At 40.4% G+C, this 15618-nt stretch overlaps 1 protein-coding gene across 3 annotated transcripts; it reads right to left on the reverse strand.

Moving 5' to 3' along the window:
• Positions 1-1890: 1890 nt before the first annotated feature.
• LOC115681273 (disease resistance protein RUN1-like) lies at positions 1891-10064 on the reverse strand. 3 transcript variants are annotated; one of them, XM_056318775.1, is made up of 4 exons: positions 9958-10064; positions 3854-4921; positions 3099-3587; positions 1891-3019 (listed from the first exon to the last, which is right to left on the reverse strand). In XM_056318775.1, the coding sequence occupies exons 1-4, from the start codon at positions 9973-9975 to the stop codon at positions 2051-2053; spliced, it is 2544 nt and encodes an 847-aa protein (XP_056174750.1). In that variant the 5' UTR covers positions 9976-10064; the 3' UTR covers positions 1891-2050. The 3 variants fall into 3 exon arrangements, with proteins under 3 accessions (XP_056174750.1, XP_030461029.2, XP_056174747.1); XM_030605169.2 differs by lacking the exon at positions 9958-10064 and adding an exon at positions 6174-6809 and having other exon boundaries at positions 3854-4943; XM_056318772.1 differs by lacking the exon at positions 9958-10064 and adding an exon at positions 6174-6339.
• Positions 10065-15618: the final 5554 nt, after the last annotated feature.

Here is a 15618-nt window from a genome sequence, read left to right on the forward strand (position 1 = left end):
AAGGGAAAAATGGTAAATTAATGCCGGCAGGGAAAAATATTAAATTAATCGACCAAGGGTAGAATCGTAAATTCAGAGAGGAGAGGGGGCAGAAGCGTAAAATCGCGGAGAGGGGCAGAAATGTAAGATTGCCAAAAGAGCATACTCGCCCCAATTTTTTTTTTAATGCACGGGCACATACCGTGCATGCGCCTGAGGCAGCGCATAGGCCTATGTCGCGTAAGCACTTGAGGGCCAACACGGGCGCGTGCATGTCGCGATTTTTCAATTGCTCACATACCTGCTCCAGTCTCTGCCCACCTTAGACCAAATTGAGTGGTGGGTTTTGGAGAACACACCGGCGCAACCACATAGGTCCAAGAATTGGCGAAAACGGCCAAGACATCTGCCTGAATCAAGCAAAATTCTACCAAAACGCAAACCCTAACCACCGCAACTTCCGCCTTGCAATTAGCCTCTGGCAATTACCGATATGCCGAATGAACTTAGGGCTTTTCTTCCCCATGGCGGTATGACCGTACGGGTCCGAAGCTAGGCGGTGGGCAGTTGGAATTTGGCCGAAATCGACAATTTCTCTCTTGGCCCCAAATTGGCCGATTTTACAATTCAGTCAAAATCCCACAAAATTCATCAAGACAATGATTTAACCACACTATGATACCAAATGTTGGAAATACTAAAGACCGAAGAGCTTGATTATTCATGAATGAACAAAACTCATGTATAATCAAAATCGATTGTGGACACATGAAGATTCCTGTTAACCTCCGGCCATTAATGTAGTTCGATTGATCACTTGAATCGTCGAGCATTGAATGGTCTATGAATAGGTATCTCTAGCCAATTTGCCCTATGAACGTCGATGGTGTATTTTTTCATTATAAGAAGGTTTAGCTTAGAAAACTTTTTTATATCCATTCACACCCCTTCATATAATATCTTGATGGAAGACGTTATCGTGACTTTTGGACGGTCACCACATTCTCAGATGTGGACAATAAACGTTAATAAAATAAACTGAATGTGGGAATAATAAACTGAATGTGGGATCACATTATTAATATTATAACATGGTTTGGATACGATGTATCTCATGTTCAAATCAACTACCCTCACCATCTTGCTAGAGGAGCTAGCCTTGCTCGGTAGAGTTTATGAATGTCCGTCAATGCTTTCGCTGCAATCCACGAATTTTGAAATGAGAAAACATAATCAGTAATAAGACATTAACATTGTCTGTAAATCGAGCACCAACGCCGTTCTAATTAGCTTTCAAGTAGATTGTGCTCAAAGAAGATGGAACTATTTGAAATCAAGCACTGTATGAATTTGCTTTCGATAAACAGAGTTGGAATGCAACTAGAACCATTTCAAAACAATCGCCGTGCAATTCCAACTTCCAGGTAGATGATATTAATTTTGTCTTAAATAGGCTTAAATGGTCTTCATTATAATGGATGCAGAAATATACGAAAATTACACAATTCTCTATTCCACGTTATTTCTATGTTGATATTAAAGCTATTTGATGTACACCCAAGTGCACACCTGAAGCACATCTCCTCCACATTATTCGAGGCAAAGAGAGGACTCGAGATGCAAGTGCATTCAAAATCTCCTTTAGATCATCTAGCTCTGACGCTAAGAGGAAAGAGTTGGGTAATTTATGTATGTTCTTGTATATAGTATAATAAACATGAGCTTATTTATAGACTTTATCAGATAACTATCTAAGGTAACTAAATCAATAAAGATAAGCATAATCAAAGTGAGATATGGAAAATCTCATAGATATATGCACATCATGAGAATATGAAGAATCAAGGCAGATATCCTAACTATTTCTAATAGAGAAATTGCATATTTTTTATTTAGATAGTTCGAGTGAAATTATACTTCAAAGTTGAAAAGTATATATTGCTGGAATAAATTAATAGTTCTTTTATAGTAAAAGATCGCTTAGTTGTACTTTACATTTCACATTCTTTCTTAAATAGCAAAAATGGGGAACTTGAAATTATAGTAAAGACAAGCTGGTGATGTTTTGCTGTCATGTGGATGAGCATTGCGCTAAAGCACTCCTCAGGCGGTCCACTACACAAGTCATTGAGGGTCGGTCTTCAGCACGTTGTTGAGCACAATCCACAGCGAGGTACGCCACATCTGTTACTGCCCCCATCTCGAACGAGGCCGGAATTGGCATGTTTGGGTCCAGAGCCAAATCAAATTCGCCCTGAGCAATGCATGGAACTACAGTGTCCGTGATATGACCCATTGAGCCATCTTCAGCCCTATGTAATGCTTTGCGTCCGGATAACAATTCAAGCAACACAATGCCATAGCTATACACATCGAGCTTAGTCGTTAGTCTATTGGTGACGTAGTATTCTGGATCCACATAACCCCTGGTGCCCGTAAAATTTCTGGTGTCATTGCATTCTGGACCCTGAGAATTAAAGGTGCCAACAGCAGCATTCAAGTATGATTCTTCCTCCAAATCAGAACCATCCTTAGGAAGAAGTCTGGATTGTCCAAAATCCGAAACTCTGGCAGTCCAGTTTTTATCTAGCAATATGTTTGATGACTTCACATCTCGGTGTACTATTCGAGGACCTGCAAATTCATGCAAGTACTCGATTCCCCTAGCGACATCCAGTGCCACCCTGAGCCGTGCCTTCCAGGACATCAAAGTTGAGCTTCCAATCATGTGAAGGTGGTAGTACAGCGAGCCATGATTCATGTACTCATAGACTAGGGCGCACTCACTACGGCTTGCATGAAATCCCAAAAAGTGAATAAGATTCTCATGATCCACATGACGGAGAGTTTTGATCTCGTTGATGAACATGCAGTCTTTAAAGCCTTCTTTGGGTAAGTTTGTCCACTTGATGGCCACTACCTGTCCATCATACAGTCTCCCGCAATACACTGAACCAGCGCTGCCTACTCCAATCTTATTGTCATCGGAGAAATCATTAGTTGCATGAACCAGCTCTGCCTTTGTAAATTTTTTGAATACCTGAAGCAAAATCTATCAGCAAGCATTCCAGTAAAATGAAGTAATGAGAAATAAAGCCATCGAAATGACAAGGATATACCGAATATTCCTCCGACAGCATATCACTGTAAATATCTGCTTCGCCATTGTTATGACTATAATCCCTGCGTCTCTTGAAGCGTAAAAACTGGGCAAGCTTATGTGGGGTAGCGACAATACATCTAAAGTTTGACAGCGCATCTCTGCAATTAATTTGACAGTTTGTTGTTGCTACAACTTTGCATCCAAATCTAAGTAAAATTGTTTTGATCAGACCATGATGTTTCTTATTCTTAGACGGTTTGGTGGGACTGGAATGATGAATACTAGGTTGCGCAGGACCATAACTTTCTACAGTTGCTGGCAAGTTGTTTCCATGCACATCAAGCCACCTTATGTCATTTGAAAGATACTCGGGGCATCCAGATATATGTATGTTGCGAACCATAATCACTCTAAGCCTTTTCATCTGCTTGATGGCTTTTGCACCCATAAACACCTCTTCAGGCTCAAGCATGTCCAATTTAATGCCTTCAACCGAGTTCGTTCCCTTCAAATCGAAAGCAAACATACGAGCACGAGTTAATCACACTCAGTAGACAAAATACTCTGTGCGCGCACCCTTAAGTGCAAGACAACAAAGTTAGATACGTCATAAATTTATTAATGAACATTTATAGGGTCTTCATGCAAGAACCTATGCTATTAAATTGTCAAACCAACGGTAAAGCGCCACACATCATGTAATTGTAGTGCCATAACTCCAGTAAAATTTAAACAAGAAGAAAATACAGATCTTATTGAATGGAAAATTACCAAATTTTCTCGTAACACTCTCATAATATCCTCATGATGCCAGAGTCTACTGCGCCTGCCGGGATTTTCAGGAGATTCTTGCCGCACGATTTCTCGACCCATTTCTTGAAGCAAGTCATGCATCCATATCTTGTTCGAGTTCACATATATAAGTGATTTTTGAGAGAGAATTTGAAGCCCCCTGTCTGGATAGAAGTTACAACGGTCAAGCAGCTTTGTTACATAATCTTTATCTTCCCCTTTGAAGAAACAAGCAATGTCAAGAAAGATAGATTGTTCATGAGTTTCCAATCCATCAAAACTAATTTTCAGAATCTCATCAATCTGGCCGTTAGGAATGGTTCTCAATCTTTCTAATGTACAGTTCCATTCCTGAATACTCTTACCACTCAAGAAAGATCCCAATACAATAAGAGCCAAAGGGAGACCTTTGGCATAGTGAGTAAAACCGAAGGAGATAAGCTGGTAATCTCTTGCAGGTGATGGTTCCTGAAAGGCATTCCAACTGAAAAGTTGAAGAGCATCATCATAATTTAGTTCACCGACCTTATAGATTTCTGCACTGTGAGCGACCAGTACTTCTTCATCTCTTGTTGTTAATATTATTCTACTCCCCTGACCAAACCAACCTCTTTCACCCAATAAGCCCCTTAGTTGGTCCGTGCTATTGACATCATCAAGAACTAACAGAATCCTTTTATTGCAAAGCTTTTGCCTGATCAAATCTACACCTGTCTGAATGTAGCCAATCTTTATGGTATTATCCCCCAAAATGTCACAAAGAAGAGCTTCTTGCAGTTTATCAAGGCCATACTGCCAAGAAATTTCTCTGACATTTGCCAGAAAGCTACTACCTTCGAATTGATCAGCAATCATATTGTATATAGCTTTAGCAATAGTTGTCTTGCCTATTCCTCCAATCCCACAGATACCCACAATGCGAATGCCATCATCCTCTATATGCAATAACATTCTTACAGCCTGTATATGTTTGTCAAGAGCAACTGGATGCTTCGCGACATCCAAGTACGGGCGGTGCAGCTTGCTTGACACTTCTTCAACAATTTTCTGGATGAGTTCAGATTCAAGACTGCCAATTGCAATCACTAAAAATATGTGACAGCCTGCCAAGCCACAAGACTAAACAATAGAACTTGATATTTACTTGTTAGAGCTCTTTAAGAAGTACCAGATATCCAAATGATGTATCTTACAACAGCCATAAGGTTCTCCAAAGATTAAATTATTTACTCTGTCTTCCTTAATCTGGTACAAGTGATCACATGCTCTGCTAAACTAAACTAAATAAGCTGATGAGGAGGATTATCGGAAATAGCAGCTTCCTCCTGATCCGAGAACATATGAATCAATTAAGCCGCAATAATTGGTTAGACACCAGCCCTTGAGTTGGACTTAGACATAAAAGTTATGATAAGTATTAGGGAAAATGATTCAAATGGTTCATGATCTTTTGTCCAATATACAATGCGGTCTCTAAACTTTTAATTTGTTTAATGTGGTCTCTGAACTTTAGCCAAATGCCATGTGGTTCTTGAAATTTAATTTATGCAACGTAATCTCTGAACTTTTGGTACATGTTCATTTTAATTCCCAGACTATATGAAAATGTTAATTGTTATCCCTGATCTTGAATTAATTGAAGGAATTTGAACATTTTCTTATAGTTCAGGGACTCTATTGAAAATGTACCAAAAGTATAGGGACCTCATTAAACAAAAGAAAAGTTCAGGGATCACATTGTATATTGGGTTAAAGTTCAGGGACCACACTAAAAAAATTAAAAATTCATAGACCATTTGTTTCATTATCCCTAAGTATCATGTTATCAGTTATTAAAGTGCTTACACAAAGAGATATGCACGGTGAATAGTAAGGTAAGGTATACATGATTCGAAGCTAGTTGATCAAATTAGAGACTAATAATTCTTGGCCATCAAAAAAACAAAAAGGGGCTTATAATTCAGCACCTTAAACTTCGAAACAACAAACGTTAGCAACTTCAGGAGCATAAGGTGATGATGCATCCGCGTTATATAATTGAACTATGACACTGTGAAAGTGAGAATTTCAGATCCAAACACACAGTTCTGCTTCCTTATTCTAAGCTGGCTCAATTGAAACTCCATTCACAAACAATTCGGCCAAATTTTTGCAACGAGTTTCATCTTTACCAATTCTAGCGACTTCTAATCTAATATAATCTGATGCAAATTCTCTACAAAACAAACAGCAATCAAGAGAATCCAGTCAATTAGCTGAGAGCAATTCGACAATTACCCGAGAGCAATTCGACAATTACCCGTTGCCTAAATGCCATCCGGACAAATTAGCCGCTTCGCGGAGCGCGCCTCTCCACTTCCTCACTCTCTCCAAACCATCACCATCAAAACCACGAAAAGCATCCTCATGCCTCGCCATGATCTCCGCGAAGACGCCGGTCTGCTTCCGCACATCGCTCGGGTCAACACGGAAGAACACCGGCCGGACTAGTTGCCCTCTCGAGTCCTTGATCTCGAGAATCTTGGTCAGCTCCTGCAAGCACCAGGTGGAGGCGGCGAAGTTGGGGGAGAAGACGACGATCGCGATCCTGGAGCTCTCGATGGCCCGCTCGAGGGAAAAGGAGATCCTCTCCCCCCGCCGGAGCTCGTCGTCAATGAACACGCAGACTCCGATGCGGCGGAGGGCGGTGTGGAGGTGGCTGACGAAGCCGGCGCGAGTGTCCTCCCCTCGGAAGCTGAGGAAGACGTCGTAGTCCCATCGAGGGACGGCGGCACAAGATGGGGAAGAAGAAGATGACGACGCAGTGGCCATGGAAGAGGGTTGGAGAGAGGGAGCGGGCATGACCATCGTTTATGGGAAGCAGGCAAAGTCGACGGAGACGCGGGCACAAGTCAATGGAGACGCGGGGATGATCCCTGTTTCTTTCTGCCCTCCCATTTTTGATCTCATGTTGCCTGTGCAATCCAGACAGGATTGCGACTGGGGCTGCAAACAAGTCACGGTCGGGCTGACTTTCCTGTTGCCTGTGCGAGTGCGACATGGAGAATTGCCTGTCCACGCACATCAGTGTACCCGAGAGTCGCCATTAATGCCAAATCGTGACTTTTACGTTCGAGAGCGAAAATCTTCAACTGGAACTTGGAAGCATACAAACATTTCCAAGATAACAAAAGAAAATCACCCAGAAAGAGTTTTTGAGTGGTTGATTGCTTGGCTTGGATACGATGTATCTCGTGTTCAAATCAGAAGTCTCGCTCTCAATACAACCTCGAAGAGGAGCTAATCTCACCCGGTACAATTTATGAATGTCAATCCATGAAATTTGAAAAGAGAAAAGAGAATTAGTGGTAAGACAATAATATTGTCTGCAAATTGAGCGTGAAAGCCCTTCGAATTAGCTTTCAAGTAGATTGTGTTCAAAGAAGATGGAACTATTTGAAAGCAAGCGCCGCATGAATTAGCTTTCAATAATAGGACCGAATATGATATTATTTTTGTATTAAATAGGTTTGTGTAGTTTTTATTATAATGTATACAAAAATAAATTGAAATTCCACATTTCTCTATTCCGTATTATTCCTATCTTGGTATCAGAGCGGTATGATCCAATGAAAATTTTGAATGCACTGAGTGCACATAGCATCTGATGAACACTGAGTGCACATAGCATCTAATGAACATCGAGTGCACACCTGAAGCGCATCTCCTTCACTTTATTTGAGGCAAAGAGAGGACTCAAGATGCAAGTGCAATTAAAATTTCCTTTAGATTGTCTAGCTCTAAAACTAAGAGGAAAGAATTGTCTAACTCATGTATATTTTTGTATATAGTATAATAAATATTACATGAGCCTTTTAAAATTTTTCTTTTTTATTTACTCCTCTTTTCCTTGTTTACTTTTCCTTTTTCTTTCATTTTCTCTTATTTTCTTATTGATTCTCAGTGATTTCTCTGGTAATTTCTTCTTATAGCATTAAACCTGATTTTCAAGATTCACTAGTTTTCATGTCATCACAGATGAGAATTGAGCTAAAGCACTCCTTAGGCGGTCCACTACACAAAGTCATCGAGGGTCCGTCATCAGCTTGTTCCTGAACACAATCCACAACGACATACGCCATATCTGCCACTGCCATCATCACGAACGGGGCCGGAATTGGCATGATTGGGTCCAGAGCCCAGCCATCTTGTAACTTTCAAAGGGGAAAATTGTCAAATCAATCCTAAACCTATTGTACGACGGCCAATTCAGTCCTAAACCTTTTAATTTTGCCAATTCAGTCCTAAACCTTTTTAATTCTTGCCAATTCAGTCCTTCCGGTCAATTTTGGCCGGCCGGCGCTGACGTGGCCACCGGCCGGCGCTGGTCATCCGGTCAACGCTGACGTGGCAATTTTTAATTATTTTTTTCAATTTTTTAATATATTTTTTTCTTTTTCTTCTTTTTTTTTTTTTTTCTGTTGTCTCCCCCCTGGCCGGTCCGGCGACCGGCGGCCGGCCAGAGGGGAGGGTCGGCGAGGCCTCAGCTCGCCCCGCCGGCCACCGGTGAGGGTGAGCCTCGCCGGCCCCTGGCTGGGCAAGGCGAGGTCGGCCTCGCCTCGCCGTCGCGACCCAGGCGAGGGCGAGCCTTTGCTAATGCTCGAAAAAGGGATGTTCTAAATTTTAATTAATGAAACCTGATTCATAACTGGAAAGTTTCTCCGGTCCTTTGCTAATGCTCGGAACTACGACGTTTGCAATCCATCTCCAGCCATCTTCATTCCTATCTACCGCTTTGCGTCCAGATAACAACTCAAGCAACACAATACCATAGCTATACACATCGCTTTTAGTCGTTAGTCTTCTGGTATTGACGTATTTTGGATCCGAACAATCCCAGGTGTCGACAACAGAATCCTCATAGTAATCTTCACCCTTAGGAAGAAGCATAGAAAGTCCAAAATCCGAAACTTAGCAGTCTAGTCTTCATTTAGTAAGGTGCAATATATTTGGCATATAATCTAATTTATCATAAGTGAACAAAACATATCAACATCAGATATCATTTCATTCGAGATGTCTTAGCGAAGGGTAAAGTTGTTGCGGAAAAAATTGTTATAGCAGAGAATCCATCATATATGATGAATAAGCATGTCCTTTGGTGAAGCTCAAGTTCTGCTTGAGCTCAATTGGCGTCTGTAAAGAGTGAGCGCCCGTTAGAGCATTGGAGAGTAGCATGGATGATGAGCACTATAACTTGTTACTTGGTTTCAAACATCGAGTCAATGTAGAGAATTGTTAAATTATGTCACGAGTTTGAGACGTGTATGAAATCCATACTCATTGGAAAATTCAAAATTTTGGTATTGCTTTTACGGATATTTATCTTGGATTATAATGAATATATATAAATCCAAGATTCGGCAGAAGAAGTACAGCGGTGTGATCTTCCATCCAAGTTCGACCAAGATCAAGAAGAGTTAAAAGAAGAGTTGTACTTCAATTTGGCAGACTGGCCGAACAAAAGCAAGGGAACACACATATTTCCTAATAAAAATATTCGGTGGGACCCAATCTACTCTACGTATGTCAAATTTTGGTGGATTATAATATTTTACAATAGGAACAATGACACTCTGAAAGTGAGATTTCCAATTCCAACCACAGTTGTGCTTCCTTCTTCTAAGCAAACTAAATTGAAACTTCGATTTTATTTATTTCGCGAAAAATAAATAATTAAAAAAATATTTTTTTAAAAATGATCAATTATATTATTTACAAAAATGAATGAATAAAAAATATTTTCATCGTCTATCGAAATATTTATACATAAATTGTTATTTATAATAAAATACTTTATTTGGTTAATTATTTCAAGCGATATAAGCGATCATTTTTAGAAAAATATTTTTTAAATTATTCATTTTCAGCGAAATAAAACAGAGCTTCCATTTCTCAAATAATTTGGCCAAATTTATGCAACAAGTTTCATGTTTTATCGATTCTAGCGAGTTCTAATCTAGTATAATATAATATAAATTTCTACCAAACAAACAGCAATCAAGAGAATCCAATCAATTAGCCGAGAATAATTAGACAATTACCCGTTGCTTAAATGCCATCCGAACAAGTTAGCCGCTTTGCGGAGCGCGTCTCTCCACTTCTTCACTCTCTCCGAACCATCACCAAAAACCTCCTCATGCCTCGCCATGATCTCCACAAGGACACCAATCTGCTTCCACACATCGCTCAGGTCAACGCGGAGGAAAACCGCCGGAGCAATTGCACTCTCGAGTCCTTTAGCTAGAGAATCTTGGTCAGCTCATGCAAGCACCAGGTGGAGGCCGCGAAGTTGGGGGAGAAGACGACGATGGAGAATCTAGAGCTCTCGATGGCCCGCTCGAGCAAAAGGGAGATCCTCTCTCCCCACCGGAGCTCGTTGTCAACGAAAGAGGCGGACTCGACAGTAGTGGAGGGCGATGTGGAGGTGGTTGACGAAGCCGGCGCGAGTGTCCTCGCCTCGGAAGCTGAGGAAGACATCGAAGTCCCACAAGATGAGGATGGAGTGGCCATGGAAGACCGTTAAAGAAAGGGGCCGTGGCCATCTTTTATGGGAAGTGGGCAAAGTCGATGGAGACCAAGGGACGATCCCTGTATGGAATTTGCACGGAAAATGATTTGCTTAATTTGTTTTACTCCATTATAAGATCAGGTAGGATAATAATGGCTATCTTCACGGTTGACAAATTCTTGACCGAACGCGATCCTTATAAGATCGAGTCCACCTGAGGATTCCCCCTGCAGTAGATGCTTGCTCAGGCAAGAGTGCGACTGCGGTTGCAAATTGTTAGGAATGTGTATTAGAAGTTCGATATCTTTACTAAGGAGATTCAAGAGAGAGCTCAAGTCCGAGCCTGTCAACATATTTAGTTGGACCCACTTTCATTCAAAAGCTTAAACTAATGAGTTATGAGTCAACTATGATATATTAACTGCTCCACACAACATCAATTCTTTGATTTGAGACTTTCTAACACAATTCACACGTGTATCTCAATAATCTCATCCTCACATGTGAACTCAGTGTTAGGTCTACTGTCCTTTAATCCATGTATCTTTTTTCACCAACATATACATATCTCAGCTTGAATCTCCATCAATGTCCGCCTTCATCGCTAGTCTCTTTCTCTAGACCGATCCATGAAGGCTGCCATTGGGACCACGTTACTACTCCATAATGTCCATCGCTCGGAAATCGCATTGGCGACCAGATTACTTCCTTGAGATATTCACCAAACACCGAAATAGATTGAGGGGGCCCACCAATCAACCATCGGCTCTGATACCATTTGTCGGGAGCACGCAGTAGAAGTTTAATACCTTCACCCGGGGAAATTGCCAAAAAGGGAGCCCAAGTCTCAGCTCATTAGCATATCTAGTTGGATCTAACTTCACTCAAAAGCTTAAGCCAATGAGTAATGGGCCAATTAGGATATATTAACTGCTTCCCACCACATCAATTCTCCGGTTTGAGACTTTCTAACATAATTTACACGTGTATCTCAACAATGAGTGTTGGGTGGTCTTGGGCCTCTCTCACCCCAATAGTTAGCTCAAAATGAGAGACTTTCCCTAACACTTATAAACTGACCATTAGCCCCAACAATCTCCCATTCACACATCAGGCTCTATGTCGAAGCCGCAACAACCTATATTTCTCCCGTGTGACTGTTAGGTCTAGACTTATCGGTAACCTGGGCTCTAATACTGGTGTTGGGTGGTCTTGGGCTTATCTCATCCCAAAAACTAGCTTAAAAGGTAAGGTATAAACCGATCAGTAACCCTTTCCACAACCGATGTAGGACAACTTCAACACAAACAAATATTGAAATTGAATCCTAAGATGGAGGTTGTTGGGGCTATTGTTTTTAGGCTACCGATACGAACTTTGGCCCAGATCGAATTGAGTTGCAAACCTGGCATGGGCAACATGGAGAGTGGCTTGTCCAAGGCATCCGTGTTCCTGAGAGTCACAATTAACAGCAAATCGGGAATTTTATGTTTTGAGAGTGAGATCTTCAACTACAACTTTAGAAGTATACAATGTTTTCTCTTTGCACATTTCCAAGATAACCAAAGAAAAATCACCCAAAAAGAATCTTTTAAATGGTTGATCCCCGGTTTTGGATATGGTAAATCTCGTGTTCAAATTAAAGGTCTTGCTCTCAGTACAACCTTAGAGGCCGCACTCATCATCTTGTGGGAGAGTTCTATTGCACTTTTCAGTGGAAAGTGGATAGTTAACTTATTGCTCTTACCATTTTATGCTTTTTCACTGGCCAATGTTATGCTCTTTTTTTTTCTCTTTAAAACCAAATTGCATTACTATATCAGAGTAACAAGTGAATGATGGCAAAATGAAAAATAGGGCGAGCTTCGATATAGAGATCACAGGAGAGATTAGTCGGGGAAAGCCTCTAAAATTATTTTAATATTGGACCTTGGACATATAATAGTTTTGAATTGAATCTCCTCTGTAGGTATTGATATATTTTCTTAAGAAAGTATGTCTAATGTCAGAGCTAGCTATATATATATATATATATATATATATATATATATATATATATATTCATATTTTCTTGAACTTGGAGTCACTAATGACAAATTCTGCAAAAAAAGGAAAAAAAATAAAGCTTTCTATCACTAATGTTCTTCGTAGAAATGTATTGCGATTGCACCAGAAAACCTTAGAATAGGGTGGTTGTAGCACAGGAGTTCTTGTTTAGCAAGGGTTCAATTTCTTTTTGAGAGTTTACCGAAACTATTTTACTTGTTACCATTCGTCCCAAGAGTAGATAGAGGTGCAGTTTTGCACGTCGCTTGTTCGAATGGCAGACATAGTAACGCAATAATACAAGCATATATATTTTTCACAAACTGAAGGAAATGGCAACAGTTTCCATCATTTGATATGTAGACTCATACTAAAGTGATCAAATTTCTTTGCTTGATGCAGTGGGTACTTCATAACTGGAGCGACAACCTGTACGTGAAGCTGCTGAGAAATTGCTGGAAGGCGTTGCTGGAGTTCGGAAAGCTTGTGATAGTCGATACAGTATTGCCGGAATATCCTGAGACAGACGTCCTTTCCAGGAGCATATTCATCTCCGATGTCGTGATGTTGAGCTATCTCCCGGGGGGAAAATAAAGGAAGAGGAAAGAATTGGAGATCTTGGCAAGTCTAGCAGGTTTTCTACTTCCGGAAATCATTTGTCGCGTCCGCAATCAATGGGCGTACGAGTTTCACAAGAAGATCTGATGGAGGGCTCGCTCGCTCGTCCCTAAACGAACATCTCCAAATCCTCTCTGTTGGAGAGACCATCTCCCTCTAGTCCCCCTAATTTCCACCTCTCTTGGTTTCACTTTCCTTTGCTTAATAAACATGCTATGCAATGATACATTTGCTTATGTAATATATAAGTTTTCAGGATCGAATTGCTCCCAAGAAAAGTAATGATGGTATTGCACTCTCTCTTGTTTTGGAAGGCAAACTTAATCTCAATTGTTGGAATCTCATGAGAAAATTGTCTCAAATGTCATAAACCTATTTTACTTTTTCTAATTCAGTCTTGTTGACACCTAAATTTTTGCCCAAAGATCATGTTCACATATTTCGGAAAAAATTGGATCTTGTTTTTCCACAAAAATATTTCATGTCAAATTCTTGCATATAGATTTACCTAGGCATTTAGTATATTTCTCGAAATCTACTTTCCAAAAAAAAAGAGAGTTGGGGGCAAGGTCTGGATGTGACTAGCCACAAGCCCTAAGGGGGTTGGATTGCAATTGAAACATCAACTTGGGGCCAAAATGCAATTTTCAAAAGTTGGGGGACAAATTTGCATATTTTGCAAAATTCGCCCAAGCCCTTATTCGTACTATACACGAACTTGCCAATTGATTAAAAAAACTCCAGCAAAATTGATGGATTAAAGCACTCAAACCAGCCACCAAAACCTAGTCCACGATTTTGTAACAATTCGAATCTACTGAATAAGCAACTTGTGGCCCCACTATATCCAATTCAGCTGCCCAATAAGCCTGATCACTGGTTGAGGTGGAAGGCGACCATTAGATGTGCAAATAGACAAAAAATTGGCCATGGAAAAGCTGACGAAGGGGTGCGAAAATCTCAACCAAATCAGCCAGCTTAGCAGCAGTACAAGTCTGAAAATCTAAGTTAAAGAGAGTTGGTGGCAGCATTGGTGGGTAGGCAACGACCCACCGAAAGCTTGCTTAATTTAGTGGATAAGCTTTCCGAAGCACGCTCTTTTGAGGCATAAAAGGTTGGAGACAAGAGGCACTTGAGAGAATTGTCCACGGCCTCCAAAAACAACTCAAAAAAACAACTTCAGCACATAAATTTTAGACTGACCCTTTGAGAGGAAAGCGAAATTTTCACTAACTTTTAGACAAATTTAGCAAAATCCTTTAACTAGAGAGTGAAAGTAAACTCAAAGATCTTTCCTATTATAGGTGTCACATCCCAAATGGAGATTGGAAGGCCTCCTAAAGGTCCCCGAAAAATACCCATTTCGCGGGCAATGGAAGACGTCTGAAATTCTTCCTAGTGTTGTTGGATTGGTCACGAGCCTGGAAAGTAGTGAGCTTTTGAAAGAAACACTAGAATGTTGAACAAAAAAAAATTACTAGTGATCAAAGTAGGAATGTTCTAACTTAAGAAAAGCTTGGCTTTATCCCTTGATCAGCTCTAGATTTGTTCGCATTAAGGCGAGAAGAATGCACTGGAGTAAGCCCATAAACCTAGAAAACCCATAAAGTTTTTGCAGGTGTTGAGCTCAGTTGGTCAAGTGGAGGGCAAATTGAAAATTTTTAGAAAAATGAGGGACATCTGAGGAAAAACAAGACTTGGGAGTGAAACTAGAATAGATCTAGTCGGTGTTGGTGTCAATGGAGTGGACAAACGAGGTCCTGGATTTTGGTCTTGGAGACCAACAAAAACCCTCGTTGTTAGTTATTTTGCTTTGCAAATCCCATTTCCAACTCGGAGGAGCCAAAGGACAATCTCATGGCTTCCTCGGTCAAGAGCCACTTCACACATTTCTAAAAGTTTTGCATATTTGACTTGCTATGCCTTTTTTCATGCACTACCTATCTTTGTGAGCTTGACGGATGGTATATGGATTACAAATGATGCCTAGGTCAGCTTAGTTTGGTCTTCATATTCCTGTGTGAACCATGAGATCGCTTAGAACTTGAGCTAAAAATTTAGTTGATCCATACTGGTTCATGGCTAGCTAGAGTGAACCCTGTGAGTAGGCTATTTTGAGAGGATGGTTCAAGGTGTTTAGTTGGTCATTCTCCGATCTACTTGTTGCAATTGAAGGTCCATGTCACATACTTGTATTTATATCTAGCATATATTTCTTGTATGTCATGCATGTGATAATTATTTGGACTTGAATTCGGGCAGGCAACCTGTTTGCCTAACCTGGGTTCAAACCCAAATTTTCAAAAAAGTCAAACTCGTGAATTTGAGGCTAATTTCAATTGGGTTAGTGCGTGTTTTAGAATGAAATTACTTGTTAATCTTGTTCCCTCTATGTTTTAGTATAGCATAGATACTTTATTTCTGCTTAAGATCTTCTATAGATCAAGATTGAAAGCCATAAACATGGCTTGAGGTAACTAGTGTGGGTAATGTGATGTGCACAAAGTGTTCGACAAAATGCCCAAACCAA

The sequence above is a fragment of the Syzygium oleosum genome, unplaced genomic scaffold (genome assembly GCF_021117445.2).
Source record: "Syzygium oleosum isolate NSW1041296 unplaced genomic scaffold, Sole_v2.1 Sole_v2.01, whole genome shotgun sequence".
NCBI lineage: Eukaryota > Viridiplantae > Streptophyta > Magnoliopsida > Myrtales > Myrtaceae > Syzygium > Syzygium oleosum.

Bases quoted from the DNA above. Each gene is read 5' to 3' on its own strand.
- LOC115681273 (XM_030605169.2), bottom strand. From the start codon at position 6,721: ATGGTCATGCCCGCTCCCTCTCTCCAACCCTCTTCCATGGCCACTGCG. The intron at 4,944-6,173 runs GTAATTGTCGAA...TGCAATTGGCAG, and splicing joins GGATGGCATTTAGGCAACGG to TCTTGAATCTGAACTCATCC. The intron at 3,588-3,853 runs GTAATTTTCCAT...TTCGATTTGAAG, and splicing joins GAGTGTTACGAGAAAATTTG to GGAACGAACTCGGTTGAAGG.